The following is a 17,484-nucleotide window of genomic DNA, read 5'->3' as shown; positions in this document are numbered from 1 at the left end:
GTTCCCGAGAAGCCTGCATGGGTGTTCTTTGCAGATTCGTTCTACTGACATTGGATGACAAATTTTCCTTTCACGAACTTTCCTCTGCCTTATGGGCTTCTGCACAACTGATTACCTATGATACAGAAACAGAAACAGCTCGAGTACAGAAGATTCCCCAACGCAAAAAGGCTACAGGGTCTCTTTCCAGCCATTCCATGTTGATTTCATGGAGTACTACAGACAGCCTGCCAAACATGATAACAGAGATGGTTTTCTATATAATGATTACATACCATGCGATGCAAGTGCGATACCTTCAGTATTTATCCATGGAAACTGCTGCCCAAGTACATCAGGCTTGAGCAATTCAATCTTGGCCCCCAGTTCCCTTGGAACACAAGAGAAATAAAGGGATGTGAAACAATCGCACAAAATGGTGCAGAGACCTAAAACTTGCAGCTAACCTAGCAAAAGAAACGCAATAATGTAATGCACTCTTGTATAAAGTAACAATTTATTAGCCTGAGCTATACTATTCACTGAGTGTTAAAGACGACGCAGCACAACAGAGGTATCCATGGAAAAACTATTTGCATCAAGTTATTTTATTCTAACAAAGCTTTTAACAATTTTTGCATTAAAGGGCCCCTCATCAGGTCTGGCCATATTGAGCTGCATAAAATGCGTGCTTGTGATTGTGTCCATTAAGAATTACTCACTCTGCACTGTGGAAAGAGCTGAAATTTCCACCTAAACCTCATTTGCTTTTCTCCTCGCGTGCGCCATGCTCCAAGAAGGGGGGATGACGTACGTCAGCAAGTGCGCCTACTTGCACGTATATGCCTTGCCGTCGCTCATAGTGACCCGCCACACTTTGAGAATTATTCAAGGTAACATCTGTTATTTGTGTAATCTGTTGCTTCAATAGATGAATTAGGGTTTAGAGAAATAATAAAACAAACAAACCAAATGTCTGTGTGTTTTTGTTTTACTTCGCACTGGCGCAAGGGAAAAAAAAATTAAATTATGGGGTTTTACGTGCTAAAACCACTTTCCGATTATGAGGCACGCCTTAGTGGGGGACTCTGGAAATTTCAACCACCTGGGGTTCTTTAATGTGCACCTAAATCTAAGTACACAGGTGTTTTCGCATTTTGCCCCCATCGAAATGCGGTCGCCATGGCCGGGATTTGATCCCGCGACCTTGTGCTTAGCAGCCCAACACCATAGCCACTAAGCAACCACAGGGGGTTGGAGCAAGGGAGATGTACTACCGTTTCATCTGCTTGTTCCCACGCTGTGCAGTCGTTGCGTGCGCTGAGAGCGAAACTATTGTCATTTTCTACGGTGTTCCAGTGCAAAATCATGCTTTGTAATCTGCTTGTGTCTGCCTCAGTGTTCGTGTAGCATTGACTTATACCGCTAGTCAGGTAGTCTTGTGCACAGAGCGCAAAACCGTGCACTGCATGAAACGAATCAAATGCAACAGCTCGCGCACGCGACAGTCAGGGGAAATGCATTGTGCAGCAAAAAAGCGGGGGAAGGGGTGGGGGGGATTAAGAAGGCAGGGCCTGTGATGTATGTGTCACGCATTCCTCCAGCTCTGGCATGGGAGAATGCAGGGAAGGAATTTTGCTTGCGGAGGCTAGATAAGGCAAGTGGAGGAGTGCCCTTGTTAGTAGTGACACTCGGCTCCTGATCATGGCACTGAAATATTTCTTCTATCTCGGCTATTAATGAGCCATTTTAAAAATTCTTGCAGTAGGATGCTCCCAAGAGGGCATGTAACAAGTTAGTGTATAAACTGTGGGGAGCACACGCGCCCATCTTCCCCTGCACCGTTGCGTCGAGAGCCGGCATAGACAGGGGAGAGGCGCACCATGCCCTCTCCCGATTCTCCCTCGTTCTCGCGACGCGCGCCCTTCCTCCCCGACTCGCGGGCGGGTAGCTGACGGACGAGGAGGGCATTTCTCTCGCCCAGGTAAAAAGGTATGAAACAGCGCGATCGGGAGAGACCCTCTCTCTCTGAGGCTGGACCCCTAACCTGCTGGACTGGAGTACCTGCCGCAACCCGTGAGTGACCACGTTGCCTGACTATCCCGGGCAACGAGGCCAGCCTATTTACTACTATTACTGAGAGGACGTCCCTCTGCGAGTGTTCGCTATTGCGAATAGCAATAAACGTTATTACCGTTGACACCGCTGGTTGCCTTATTCGTTCGAACCCGGCGTAGCCGCGATTTTTGCGCTACGGGTTGGGAGTACCACGAAGCGACTGCGTGGGGCTAGATCCGGAGCTCGCCTTCAGCCCTAGCCGCACGCAGAGTGGAACCCCTACAAAACAAAATTTTCTACGTGGCCTGGTGAGAGGCCCTTTAAAGACTACAGGGAACGCCACAACATTCCAGACTGAAAATGTACCTAGTAAATAGTGGCACGCAGACAAAGCACAGCCACATACTGCGCATTCCACCTGTGGACATATTTCAGCAACCTTCAAGAACTGAACAGGAGGAGAGCAAGCGGCAGCGAGAGAGTGGAAGATTCCCTTTGCAAGTGCAGCAAGGCTGCACTCGCAACAGTGGCATCTAACATGCTTTTGCTACCTGTTTTTCCATGTACCATATAACATTGCTTTTTGAGTTCCTTCACAGAAATAAGCAAAGATGAGGACCAAGGAAGAAAGCTCTGTGTTGGCACTGTCCTTAGGCTTGACCGAAGTATTGGTGCGACACTGTAAAGTGTGGATAATTTGTGCGACGGAATTTTTCGGCATCTCAGCTTCTTCAAGGAGTTGTTATCTTGAGTGGAACTACCGGTCTCCATTTTACAAAGGGTACGACTGCCAAAAGTCGGTTGCAAATGTCCTGGACAAGCTGCACGTGTATGTGGCAGCCATTGGGGGCATTGAAGAAGCACATGCTAAATCAAGTTTTATCGCAAGTCTTTCAGGGCTTTGTGGCAGCTGCAGTCATCCCTTCAGTCCCGAGTGCAAAGCTTCCAGAAAGAGCTCCTACTGCTGGGCTACAAATTGCACATCCTTTGAGAACTTGACTTACATACTGAACACCCCAACAAAAGCCTGTGTGCGAGCTACACAGGAGCTCTATCGCAGAATCCAAGCAGGTGAGCTGTTTACAAAGGCAAAGTCATCTGCAGTTTTGCCTATTTCTACACAACTGGCAATATTCTAACCTACACGAAGTTGCTCGCAATGCCCATTCCATTCAGGAGAGCCTGTTGGCAGACTTACAGGCTTTCCTTTGGTTAAGACTGGAAAATATACTTTCACAACTACTTTTATTCATCTGCAAAATCATATATTTCAAAAGATTTTCTCATGCTTGAGTAATTTATGTACAAGAAGAGTTATCAAAATTGCTAGGTCGAGTCTGCAGTTCCTTTAGGATGTACTGTAGTCCACCTTTACTGATAACTGATCCGAGTAGACACGCCGTGAAAATCCGCGACGTCACAACAAGCTGAAGCAAGAACTTCAGTCTGGTTACTGGCTTTTAATGCAAAGCAGTCTTTGCAAACTTCAGGCGCTTTGAATGTATCTATTTATTTATCTATATATCCAGGCCCCTAGTCATGGTGCCGTCTTGGTCATTTCAACTGGGTATATATCAGAATAGGCATGGAGGGGGCATGACGTCCACGTATACATAACATGAATGACATCATTGACATCACGTGCTTGTCAAGACGTAAACGGTATCAATAATTTGATTTTGTCGTCGCAGTTTTTTTTAACTCAGCGTATATCTGGATATGAATGACATGACATGAATGCATGATATCACATGAATGACATGCCATACATAACATGAATGACATGCACGCAATTACATTAATGACAAGACATCCAGCATGTCATGGCATGCCATTCTTGTCATGTCATGCACACTTCGTCACACATCCTGATACGTATCCAGAAAAAGAAATGACCACGACACCATCCTCTCATGTCATATATGTCATGCATGATAATCGCATCATGACATACATGTTTCATTCATGTCATGGATATCCAGATACATAACCTGCTAGAAAATGGACATGACTGTCATAAATGAGATGACATTAATGGAATGAATGACACGCATTTCTTTAACCCTTTGAAGGTCAATTTCTTTTGCCAAATGCTACCCCTAGGGTCGATTTTTTTTATTGCATATTTAAATTTTCAGTGACCTATATCGGAAAAAAAAATCAATTTTTTAAGTGACCATAAAGTGACGAAAAATATTTTCCATAGGTAAACACGCACTGTTTATAGATGAACGCAGATGGGCTTGTATAGATATTTAAAATAAAAAAGTAGATACACTAGAATATATATATTGCGATTCAGCACTTGGGCAGTAGTCTGCATCGAAGGAATTGGCACTCGACTCACTTGCAGAAGAGTAACCAGCGTGCACATCCATCGAACCGTGTAAATGAGTACACACAAGAAATCCCTATGGCTGTGCGCGCGGCAGAAAAACCGAACGGGTGAGAAACTTGCAATAGTTGTTCGTCCTATCACCAACAAGTGGCAACCAGTTTTCGCGAGTTTCAAGGAAAAAAATCACAGGCATGGCAGTATCGTTCGTATACGACAATTGTAATACCAATGCCTGCCTGTGAACAGATGCAATCGTATTCTTGTGAGCAATAAATGAGCAAGCATCTAGCAGTGACCCTTTGAGAGATTAGAAACCACATACATATCAATTTTTGCGAGTGTGACAAACAGAAACAGCCCGGGAGACAAAACCATAACTGATCACCGCATGCCAGCATAGACAAGCTGTGGAATTAAAACCAAGAGACTACAGAGTGATAAAGAATTTCTTGTATGCACACAGGGTGGCAGCATATGGGGGGCAACGGAGAGTTGAAAAATTGCTGTCTTTCGAACACACAGACAGCGTCGTAAATATACGGCATCAATTATTTGGAACTTGCTCCAGTACCGTATAGTTAAGTCTTTGACCATAAAAGCATTAACTGGATATATTCTGGATATACATGTCGTGCCACGCATGTGTGACATCAATCCTTTAAGGTGCTTTGTACACAATTTTGTACAACAAGATTAGTGCATCAACAGCAAAAGCATTAATAAAAGTAATGATATTTAAAATGTGTGGCATACATCTTGAAATGTTTCCGAGTGGAAATGTGCTGCAAGTTTGAATAATGTGCGCAAAATGAGTAGAAAGGTAGATGGCCGGGTACTCTTGCTCAATGTATGTGTCGCTGTATGTAGCTGGTTCACTTCTTTCATTGTATTTCACAATGTATTGCACCAGGCATAATTTTCAAGTTGCTAGATAAGTGCATTTCAAGCCTGTTAATCATAAAATAGCTGTTATTTTTATATCTGATGTTCCTGTAGAGAGCTTCGCATGGAATCACATCTGTAAACTTGACGAAGCTCACTAAAGAATTGAAAATTTGAGACCTATTTTGCAGCTGTATACTTTTTATGATTTTGAAGATGCGAGAAAGGTGGTGAAAGTAAGATTTTATTAAATAGAAATAATTGGCACCTGAAAGGGTTAACGACATGTCAAGCCATGCATGTCATGATCGGCCTGAATGCCATGAAATGGTTCCCATGAATGTAATGACATGCCTGACAATAATGATATAAATCCATGACTTGACATGCATGCATACATGCACTGCATGACATTACTACCATTACAAGAACTTGTGCTTACCCAGTGGATCAGGTTGCCCATTAACTTGGGCTGACGCCTCTATGCTCGTGTTCACATCTTATTCTTGCATGTTATCTGCGCTCGAGCCAGATGGCATGCGAAAGAAGATCCCGGCATCTCAGCAGTAGAACAACAGGTGGTGGTTGCATGCATTCAGATAGCGATTGAAAAGCAAGTTTCTCGCGAGCATTGATTTTCAAGCACCAGACAACAATGCGCCGCCTCCTCGTTCCTCCTGAAGCTCATACCAATCTTTCATGGTCCTTCTCATCGTTACCACACCACTTGATGAAACACTGAGGCCTGCTCTTTTCCTGATGCACAGTGTCCGTGTACATCAAGACTGCATCATATTCCACTGTGGCAGCATTATCATGGCTTGGCCAACACGAGCAGCTGCAACACGCCACTCATACAAATGGCTATAAAAGGACACAGGCTTCAGTCATCTATCTGTGTCCTCCAAGTGATACCACAAGCTGTCGTCATTGAACATTTAGTTTCTGCGTTTCTTACCCATTTTGCACCTTCATGCCACTCATTCACATCAATGAGATCGTTTGTAGAAATCAGGCAACTGTCGTTACTGTCACTGTCGTTTTGCTGCTTTCGTCACACGCACACACTCTCGTATTAATTGTAGTTCACTGTACTTGCACACACACACAAATACTGGATTTACACAAACAGATTGGTCACCTGGTAACGCTTTGCAGAACCCCACACAATGCTGCATAAACAGCTGCCTGCAAAATGCTCCATATAATGCTGATTACCACAGTGCATGGGAGATGCACTATTTTTGATTTTTGTCTTTTCTGGCTTACCAAGCCTCCTACCGCAGTAAGAAAGGCAATTTGATGTACTTAAGAAGCAAAATATAACTTCATTTTCATCTTTAGTGTTCCTTTAGGCTGCCCTGAATAATTTTCTACTGCTTATAGCTCATTTAAAGATTTTTTTGATTCTGAGTTATTACTCTTGCTACACATGAAAGAAAGTTTTCAAACAAGGTTTCACAAAGACACATATAAACTGGAACATGGTAATATCACTTTGCAATCAGAGAACAATTGGTAGACATTTTTCACACACACACACACACACACACACACACACACACACACACACACACACACACACACACACACACACACACACACACACACACACACACACACACACACACACACACACACACACACACACACACACACACACACACACACACACACACACACACACACACACACACACACACACACACACACACACACACACACACACACACACACACACACACACACACACACACACACACACACACACACACACACACACACACACACACACACACACACACACACACACACACACACACACACACACACACACACACACACACACACAGGGTCTATCTTGAAGGTAATGCCACTAAGGCCATTAAAAATCATTCATTGAATTTATTGTTACAAGTGTTTAAAAATCTTCAAAATACTCTCCTTTTGCGTCGATACATCGGCTCTAGCGAGACTTCCAGTAGTCCTCCTCCAGAATGGCCTTTAATGCTGCGGTGCAAGCTGCTTTGATCCCGTCCACTGTCCCAAAATGCTTGCCTTTCAGGGGTGTTTTGAGGCATGGAAACAGAAAAAAGTTGGGGGGAGTCCTGGCTGTAAGGGGGCTGGGGGATTGTTGGCACCCCTGCTTTAACCAGGTAGTCTGCGACGATGAAGGCACTGTGGGTCGGCGCATTATCGTGGTGCAACTTCCAGTTGTCTGCAATGTTCGGCCGGATGCATTGATCCCTGCGTTTCAATCTTTTGAGGACTTCCACATAAAATTTGGAGTTCACAATGGTTCCAGGTTCTACAAAGTTGTGATGAACCAGTCCATGGATGTGAAAAAAAAAACGAAAAAGAAAAAAAAAACGATGAGCATGATCTTGATCTTTGATTTGCTCATCCTGGCTTTCTTCTGGCGAGGGGACGAGTGTGTGTGCCACTTTGGCGATTGACTTTTGGTCTCCGGGTCATATTCAAATACCCAAGTCTCGTCACCTGTAATGACGTCGTCCAAAAATTTTCCATCACGTTTGCACATGTCGAGGTCTTCTTGGCACGTTTCAATGCGGCGTGAATTTTGGTCGTCAGTGAGCACTTTTGGAACCATTTTTGTGCACACCTTCCGCATGCCGATATTGTTTGTAACGATTTCATGAACTTGAGTTTTCGAAGTGTTTAACATGTCAACGAACACTTAATCGTCGGTCTGAGTTCGACAGTTCCCTCACTCGCATCACATTGTCAGCTGTGGTGGTCGCAGATGGCTGTCCGGCGCGGTCCTCGTCGTCGACTCCTTCCTGGCCTTCCAAAAAGGCCTTGTGCCACTGAAACACTTGCCGATTTGACAGGGCATGCTTTTTGTAAGCAGTCTTGTGCATATTAACAGTTTCCGCAGTGGTCTTGCCAAGTTTCACGCAAAACTTGATCGCAAATCTTTGTTCTAATGAGTGCTGTATTTTAATTTGCACAAGAATAAAAAACAACTCTTCCGGACAAGCCCGTCCTACACACTCCGATGCTTGGAGCACACTGAGCGACGGAGCGCTGCTTAGCTGGGTTCCCCCACTACCAGTTTCAGATGGTTAGACCGCGCTCCGACGCACGGTCGCATCACAATAAATTCACTAACATTACTTTCAGGACAGACCCTGTATATACACACACATACATACACACACAATCTATCATCCTTTCTGTATATTCCTGTGATAATGACTACTACAGAGAAACAGTAACACTTGTGGCAATATCTTGTGATCCTGTTTTGCACCATAATACATCAGAAACATTACACTGCATGAATTTTTGTTATAAGATAAAAAAAGGAGACAAGTACCTTCATGAAGATAATGTTGCTGTTGAAACCTTTATGCTAGCAGGTAAGCAGAACATAGTGGTTCATTTCAATAAGAGCTCTGCATGCTTTAGATGAACATAGCGCTTGTTGCCAGCAGTGAAACCTATTTCATCTATATCATCGGCCTTACAGCAATATGAGAGCAGCAGTATATATATAATTTGTTGAGAGATCCTAGGCACGTAAACAACTGCCCTTCCGAGCTTGTTCCAAACTGTCACATGTGGGCAATAATCAGAAGCAGCAGGCCTCTGCGTTACCAGGACCCAGGCAAGCTATTATGACTGACATGGAAGTGATCTCGTAATGCTGCTGGAGGTAACAAAAGTTAAGGCTAGCTCAAACAATGGCAGCACCTGCTCTAAAACAAGGCTCACAATTGCATCCTTGATAAGGTTCTGCTGGAGCTGCCCAATGCAAGTGTGGTCAAGAGCGTGCACTGCGAAAGGGTGATTACAAAGAGAAACAGCTTTGCACCTGCACTCAAGGCAGTTTCCACATCCACTGCCACTAGAATAATGCTATGAGGCTGGTGTACTAATGTCCCCAAAACACCTGACAACTCAGACAAGCTCGTAGGTGTTACCTATAAGCAGAGACATCTGCTTTATCAGCTTATCAAGATGTGACACCTCTAAATAAATGAGCAGGTATTCAGCACGTAATTTCTTTTAATCACTAGTATAAAATTAAAACTTGGTGCCAGTTTGCATTTGTGGTGTTCTCAACAAGCATGTGAACATAATACCCTGCAAGTCACTATGCCAAGCACACAAACTATAAATGCTTACATTAAAGAGATGAACTTATAGAATTGACCTTGACCATTTTACCTAGACCTTAAATTTTGAAGTTCATGCACAGATGTCTAGAGAAATTACTTTCGCTAGCATCTTCTAGAAAAAAAAGTCAGAATAAAGTTTATAACAGTAATTACTACGCACCTGCAGCCCCAAAATGTCTCTCCATAAAGCAAATAAATGCATAGTGCATGCACAAAGTTGTTCACTTGCAGCAGTTCTTTGGCATATCTTTTCATTCATTACAAGCAGTTTTCTATCACCACAATCACATGCACTAGACAAGTATTTAACACAAGCTGTAGAAGGAAGTGTTCACTTGTGCACTCCTGATAGCCCAACAGCTGGCATTTATATTCCTTGCACTATGTACTGGAAGACATGAACAGGGACGAAACGAACACTGGTTGTAAAGAGGACACGAAGTGACACGGGTAAAGTATCCTCTTTACAACCAGTGTTAATTTCGTCCCTGTTAGTGTCTCTCAGTATATAGCACAAGGAAAATGAATGCGCACCAACTAACCCAATTCATAGTTCTTCCAACATATAGCACACCAAGCTACTCCACAATGCCTGGGAGTGCAGTGTGGTGCTTCACATTTCTGTGCACAATTGTACCAAAGCAACTAGAGGCACCCATATTAGACTTAAATTCACATTAAAAAGAAACGTTTAATAAAACTAGGCAAGAAGGTTACTTTCTGACAACTTCTTCCATGTCTGCTTGGCTAGCTTAACAGACTAAAAAAAATTAATTATGGGATTTTATATGCCAAAACCACAATCTGATTATGAGGCATGCCGTAGTAAGGGGGGGGGGGGGTACTCTGGATTAATTATGGCCATCTGGGGTTCCTTAATATGCACCACCTAACTATAAGGAAATGAGCGTTTTTGCATTTAGTCACCATCAAAACACAGGCACCGCAGCCAGGATTGAACCCACAACTTTCAGCTTAGCAACGCATCGCCATAGCCACTTGGCTACCACAGCGGGTCTTAACAGACTAAACGAATACCAATTTATTCCCTTTTTCAATCACGCACCCAAACCATGGAGCAATGGTGCAAGTGCGCAAAAAAAAAAAAAAAAAGATTCTGTAGCGTTTTAAATCCAGAAAAGCTTTCAGGTTGGGTATGTGCTTATTTTTAACGCAATGTCACAATTTGCAGTGTCACAACGAAGTGTAGTGCCACAAAACTGACTCAGCTAGAGGTTGCTACAATTAATGACATCACAGGGAGATCAAAGGTGCTGCCACCTGCAATTCTAATAATTTCCTTTTCTGCCATATGAAGCCCCTGCTCTTGGTAAAAGCAAGCTATGTAAGAGTATAAATGTACAGCCTGCCGACACTTGCTAGTATTTTCACACTCACTTGCTGGTATTTCCTTTCATGTACTAAAGCTGTGCAACCATACCACTAATTGAGAGCATTAGTTCAAAATAGTTAGACTTATTCAGCATTGCACTAATGCATCAAAAGCACACTAAGATGAAAACTAGTAAGTCAGTTTTCTTGAAGCTCCCTTTGCACTTGTTAGCAGGTAGGGAAGGAGGTGGCTCATTATGGAAGAGAACAAATGCCAAGTTCCCTTTTATGCGTGAACAATGGCACAAATTACATCAATGGTTTTTCAAACTCTGACTTTTTTTCTTCTTTTTTTTAAACAGAAAATAATCAACAAGAATTAACACATTAAGCATTCTCTTATGTTTAAATATGATATAATTTATATTTAATGTTTACATTTATATATTTACTTTGTCTGGGCCAGGCACTGCTACAACCTACAACATCACAGTGAGGTGGTGTGGAAATTTTCAATTGTGTCACCATTCATCTTTCATTTTCACATGGACTTCTGGCATATCACTCCTTTGCTCTTGACAAAAGTATTTTACACGGGTGCCATACAGTGCACTTTCGATCACAATTGAGCCCTATTGAAATTGAATTTCACAGCCGTGATTGGCTCTTTGTGCAAGCTGCAGGAAAGAGCCAATCGCGGTGGAGAATTTCGATCCAAATCGGGCTGACGCCATCAAAAGTGGACATGCGACACCAGTGTTATACTCGACAGATGAGCAAAAGTAGCGTTTTTTTGAGCACATGCCAATCGACATTAGTGTCATCCAGAGGCTCTCGCATGAAAGATTGGAGACACCCACTGTGGACTGTACTCAACAGCGAATACATTTGGCAAACTGAATTTACTTCAACCAGCTCCTTCAAATTGCACAGCCTCAACAACAGCAGCTGTACAAGAAAAAAAAAAATAGTACACTTCGTACAAGCATACGTCCAACTGCATTTGTTTAAATCTAGAAAACAGACTTTTATAGATCCAAACCTCAACTTCAGCTGTTGCTATGGCGCCTGCATACATTGTAAGGAATCACAAAATTTCCCAGGAGCGCAATGGAGTTGCCGTCCAAGCAGTTTCTTAAGATCTGTTTTCTATAGTATAAAATCAACATTACTGCCCTTTTCCAAATACATACTAGCAACCACTTCATGTGCTAGTGCTGCACCAAACTGCCACTGAAATCAATTCCAAATGATACTTTGTCTTGCTGTTGCAGCAGCTGCCAAAATGGCACTCAGTGAAGTGAATTTACTCAAATAAACATTAAATGTGTTCATCTGACTGGTGTAAAAGCTGGTTCTCAAGACGCGTAATCTTTCAAACTAGTTTCATGTCAATTTTTCTTTGGTGTTCTTAGCATTCCTTTATCTTAGCTCTACTAGATGCAGCAGCCAAACATCCATAAGTGTTTTGAAGGTTGCAGTATCCATAAGCCAGAACCAAGATGGCATGTAGTAGTAATGCATGGCTGCCCCAGAAGTGTGTGCCCCGTCATCAAGTGAACCTGCCGGAACATCAGGGCACTTCAGTGAATAAGAAGTGATGCAGTAAGACAGTAATGATCACTTGTGTAGGGTACTTCATGACGGTACTTCCCCACAAAATTAGGAAAAGATTAGATAGAGCTATAACATAACCTAACTAATTCTTCATGCCACGTCTCACACCTTCTATGTTGCATCATCCCGACATACAAGCTGTATAGCACTAATGCTTGCTGCAGAGATGTGTATATGAAATGTAATACACAATGCCCAAGCACAACTATGTTAAACAGTGAAGCATTTAACTTGAGTGTTAAGTACAAGACACTACTTCGACAATGTAGTACTTAATATCTCAAACGATGTCGGGACAAATCGGCCACCTAGGTCAAATATAAGGTTATCAACACTGTTGCTTCTGAAGGTAATTCAAAGTACTCTAAGAAACACATTTTAGCATTACATTTGCTTTGAAGTTTCCCACTATCTCCAAATGCAAAAAAGAAGAGCAAATTTTATATCCATCCTATACACATACCAATTTGTGCAATTGGTAGTCTGCAGTCATTACCCTAATACTTACTCCTGCATTTGCGAATTTTTCACCATTTGGCCAACTCCCTCCTCAGAGGCAAGGAACAGGTAGCCGTGTGGCTGAAACTGTATATCAGGTGGGTCGAAGTCTGCAGATATAGAAAGTTTATTTAACGTTGGCGATTTATATAGTCTACGTTAAAATACTAATGAACTTACCCAAAACACTAAGGTTCTGCTTGACGTTTCTAAGGAACTCGGCACTGAACAACGAGAGCTGGACGTTTTCAGGCAATGAAAACTGCTGCCTTATTCCTCCAATTGACAGCACTGTGGATGATCGGGCATACTGCAAGAAATATGACCGATTAGCCATCTTTTGGTCTTTCAACACAAAGCATGGTAACGCGCACTGAAGTGCAGGTTCTGGACGCATCGTTTTCTACAAAAGAACCGGTCACAGCTCTCGAAGCACAATCGCCTGGAATTAAAAGCACGACCACAAAACAGAGCAGTTTTCCATGTCACGGTTGTTCAAGACGGTTAAATTGTATGCACTTACGGCTAGAGTACTCACCGTCAAATCGCGCTCCAACACGCCCAAAGTGAAACTCTCGGGCGCTCTCTGCTTGAGCCAGTAGGCAATGGATGATCCCATGATACCTCCACCAACCACTAAAATATCCACTTCGTTTGGAAAAAGCGGCTCCTGTACTTCAGAGCCCTTCGGTTTAAAATAGCCTCTGAACTCATCCCGCAAAATATTAAACGGCCTGCGTCCCTCAGAGATATCATCTACCATGGAATCAGACTTTTTACCACCGCCATCGCTTGAACAAGCCCTGACAATATCTTTATATTGACACAGACGCTTAGAAGCAGCGCTAGCCCGGCGCAGAGATCTAATTGAGATCATAATTTACAAGCTTGAGCAGCAGACCATCTGGTAATTGCTAGAAACAGATGAATGGCAAGCACGGTGACGACAGGGAGCACGCGTAAACACCACAGCAAAGAACCAGCTACCACAGGTCATAACATTGCCGCGCTCACACGCCGATCAGGCAGGAAGCAGAAACCACGTGCCGCCTGCTTCGAGAAACTCTTTTAGCATAGCATAATAGAGTTCCTAAATAAATACCCTAGAGGGAAATGTGGCGCTAGTGTCTTAGGGGGTTCTCATGAGCGTTACCTCAACCTCTGGTGCTCGACTGCGTACGGAGGGTGGCCTCAACCCACATAATTTTTGTAGGAAACTCTATGTCTCAACCTACATGGGAACATAGAGTTTCTCATGCATAGGTCAATGATGAATTTTCTCTCTCGCAGCACTGAAACGACTGGCAATTCCTCAAATGAACGTCTGGTAATAGGCTGCCGGGCTGCACGGCTGCTCCCACTCGCTGCACGGTTCAACAGGTTCAAGGGTGCACTGCACCGCGGTGGCACCTTACCTTGCACCCCGTTCAATCGAGATGGGAGTGCAGAGTGCACCGCAGCTCCTCGCGGAATCGAAAACCTAGGTGCAGAAGGTGCAGAGAAACTTGGCTGAATCGAATAGACACATGACCTCAGCGACAACCATAATTACCAATCCCGGAGGCTCTGTATTACATCATTATTTTTACTATTGCCAGCAAATGACTCCAAGCTATAGCGACAAGTGGCGCTGCAGTAGACCGGCGTGCTCCAGCACCCCAGGCCCAGGCTGTTATCATGCTGTTATCGCAAATAGAGGCACGCTTTCGCCGCCGGATGAAGCACTGACGTGTTGCGCTATTCCAGTACACCGTACTAGTGCTTGTGACAGTTATGTGGTTCTGTGTGGTCGTGTGGTATTGTGTGCCTCTGTGACCATTCGTAAGCGTGACATGCTGGTACCTCAACTATATATGCCTCAGCGCCGTCTTCCGTCTCCAAGAACTTACATAAACTTTTTGTCACATCGGCTCATCAAGCGACAATGAGCGAGCCCCGCTACACGTGCCAACTATGCAAATACAGCTGCAATAGTCATGAAGCCGAGCGAAATCATTTGGAAACAAAGAAACATTTTGTAGAATTTCTAAAATACTACCTTTGGGAGCACGAGTAAGTTTTCCATGTATCAATCTTGCGAAACTGGTCGGTGGACTGGCCGGTGAAAGCGTATGTAGGAGCAATTAAAGCATGTGAATTCCTCGTTGGCGTTGCTTAATTATCGCACAGGCGCGGTAGCGCTGCGTCACAAGTTGGTGCCTGAGCGTGATTGTATTGAGTTAATAGCCTTTATACTTACTAGTTTTAACGGCATGTCATTATTTGGTATTATTGGCGGCGCCTCCAGGACACCATAGCGGTAACGGGAACACCAAAGCTAGAACCCGGGCTGGACCGTGGGTTGGAGCTCGCAGAGGCCTCCACGTCTGCAGGACCCACGGACCGCCCTACTTCCAGCTTTGATCCCCCGCGCCCCTTGGGTAACCTGGAGATTGTGCGGCGCCTGCTTGATTATAATCTCGGGTGCTCTCCTGAAACCTCTGTTTGCCAGTTACATGTGGCCTCCTTGAGCAGTACTTGTAAAAAAACCAGTCTATCGTAGCGACGGAAAAAGCGTCCCGCGACTTGTGCAACATTCTGCACCCGTGCGAGGAGAATTGTGTAACGCCAAAAAGGAATTTGCCCAAAAGCAAACTGTTGGGATATAGTGAGCGTGGCCTCGTCTAAATATTGAAGTTACTGAGAGTAGCTACAGGCCATGTTCACGCAGGCATTTATACAACGATGCGACAAAGTTGACTCAATGTCTTCATTTGCAGGGACTTTCTTGTGGGAGACAAAAGAAAAGTGAAGATATCATGCCAAGAAATTGTAGACTGCATACCAGCAATAGCCTTTCGGCTGATGCCAAACCAGGAATTAAAGTTGACATTGCTTGTAAGCCTGGCTGAGGATTCTCCGTCCAGGGTGTTTCTACAGACTTGCACATTTCTTCACCAGACCAAAGTGTTTGTACTTGAAGATGAGGCTGGTGTATGTGCAGGACATGCTCAGGTAATTTGATTGCAGCATTTCTTATTGGGACTTTATTTAAAATCTTTGTGCATTACTTTGTGTATTGAACCATATTTAAAAACCAAGCAAGATGTTTGCAACTCTGATGGTGGAAACCGTAGCAGATAATTGGAGGAATAGATTGTCTCTGACTTGATGATTGATAGTGAGTGTAGGCATATGTTCGTTTATCAAATCAGCTTGAGTGCAATGTCTGGATGACACTGAAAAGCAGCTAAGGGCGTTCTGTGTGGTGCATGGACACATTAAATAGATACTACAGGCATACAATGAATTTCACTTGTTGGAAACTCTTCCGATGACCTTCTAGAAACTTGGCAGTGTTGTTTTATGCTAGGGGATGACTTGATTGCGGAGAAAATGAGTAAAGGGGCCACATAATTCTTACAATAAAGCAGGTCTCTTATGTGCAGCTCTCCAATATTATAATAAATTCGGGTGAGCGTCGACTCTCACGGTCAGTGAAGTGCACCTTTGAAAATAGTGAGGGTAGGTCATGGTAAGTAGTAACAGAGTGTATCTGTGAATGTAGTAAGGGTAGGCGCTTGTGCGCCAAGCATCCTAGTCTGGGTATCATCTGCTAGGCTATACCATTGAATCTGGCATAGCCTCTGCTGTCTATAGTTTGCAACAGCTTATTGTAACGCCAGTGAGTGCACAAATGCGTGTGCTTAACAGCTTAGAAGAATAGCCTAGCAAACGATACTCACTCAAGAGTAGGCTCTGTGTGCACTCGCCTGCTGTCATTACTTTCATAGCTGTGCTCCGCAACACTAGCACTGACTGTCAGGTCAATCGATGCTCCTGTGACATTATTAACATAATGGAGAGGTGTACTTGCACTGGTGATCTTGGAGGGTCATGCTTTGCTGGGTGCTACTACTTGCTTTGAGTCAGCTGTCCACACGGAGAGGTCACCACACTCGTAAGAAGCTCCAGCAGAGCATTGTGAAAAAGCCAGTGTCAGCAAGTTCTGCAGGAAAACCTAACAACATTCGCCAAACTTCACTACCTTTCATGCTCAAATGAAATGTAGTTCACCTTATTAGGAGTCACTGACTACAATTAGACATTTACAGACGGGACATGTATTGTGGGAGCTTGTACGTATTTTCACAGCGGCACATCCATTTCATATTGCATTTATTGATAAGTTCAGTAAAATGAACTTAGTGGGTGAAGTCTTATGACAAAGAAGAAGGGCAAATATTGACTTTTTCAAATATGATTTCTTGTTGTATTTTACGTATGACTTTTTGGCTTTGCACTCTGCTATATGCAAAGTGTTTCATATTAATGTTAACAGAATTTTTAAGAATTTCCTGTGGCATTTAGCACAAATCTACTTATTGAGCTTAAATATTTAAAAAGCTATATATTACTTCCACTGTAATTGAATGCACCTAATTAACTAATTAACAGTTTTCACTAACTGACTTTCCAATTAATTATTTTAACACACACATTACAATTCATGAAGCCAATGATTTCACAAAGCTCATCCACTTGGAACGAATTTTGAAACTAACACCAGTTATGAGATGAGCACAGTGAAACTTGTAGAAATGCACACTTGTGCCACTTTTTTTTTTACCAAAACACCGTTTTATATATTGGAGC

The 17,484-nt window shown here is 43.3% G+C and overlaps 2 protein-coding genes across 4 annotated transcripts in view; one reads left to right on the top strand and one right to left on the bottom strand.

Annotated features, from left to right (window-relative positions):
- Positions 1–13,929, bottom strand: part of LOC135906406 (FAD-dependent oxidoreductase domain-containing protein 1-like) — a 73,623-nt gene extending 59,694 nt beyond the window's left edge. Inside the window, exons 1-4 of the mRNA XM_065437793.2 lie at positions 13,388–13,929; positions 13,030–13,159; positions 12,860–12,959; positions 276–370 (exon numbers count right to left, since the gene is read on the bottom strand). Of these exons, the coding sequence (XP_065293865.1) occupies positions 276–370; positions 12,860–12,959; positions 13,030–13,159; positions 13,388–13,726 (664 nt within the window). The 5' untranslated portion in view covers positions 13,727–13,929. The remainder of the gene's footprint in view (positions 1–275; positions 371–12,859; positions 12,960–13,029; positions 13,160–13,387) is intronic.
- Positions 13,930–14,499: 570 nt separating this feature from the next.
- The window catches only part of LOC135906378 (putative helicase MOV-10), a 125,794-nt gene continuing 122,809 nt past the window's right edge, over positions 14,500–17,484 (top strand). Inside the window, exons 1-2 of one of the 3 annotated variants that reach the window (XM_065437768.2) lie at positions 14,500–14,901; positions 15,609–15,843. In XM_065437768.2, coding sequence (XP_065293840.1) covers positions 14,774–14,901; positions 15,609–15,843 — 363 coding nt within the window. In that variant the 5' untranslated portion in view covers positions 14,500–14,773. The remainder of the gene's footprint in view (positions 14,902–15,608; positions 15,844–17,484) is intronic. The other 2 variants (XM_065437759.2, XM_065437750.1) reach the window with 2 other exon arrangements.

This window comes from Dermacentor albipictus, chromosome 1, assembly GCF_038994185.2.
Source record: "Dermacentor albipictus isolate Rhodes 1998 colony chromosome 1, USDA_Dalb.pri_finalv2, whole genome shotgun sequence".
NCBI lineage: Eukaryota > Metazoa > Arthropoda > Arachnida > Ixodida > Ixodidae > Dermacentor > Dermacentor albipictus.
The sequence above is the reverse complement of the archived record's forward strand: the minus strand, read 5'-3'. Positions and strand labels throughout refer to the sequence as shown.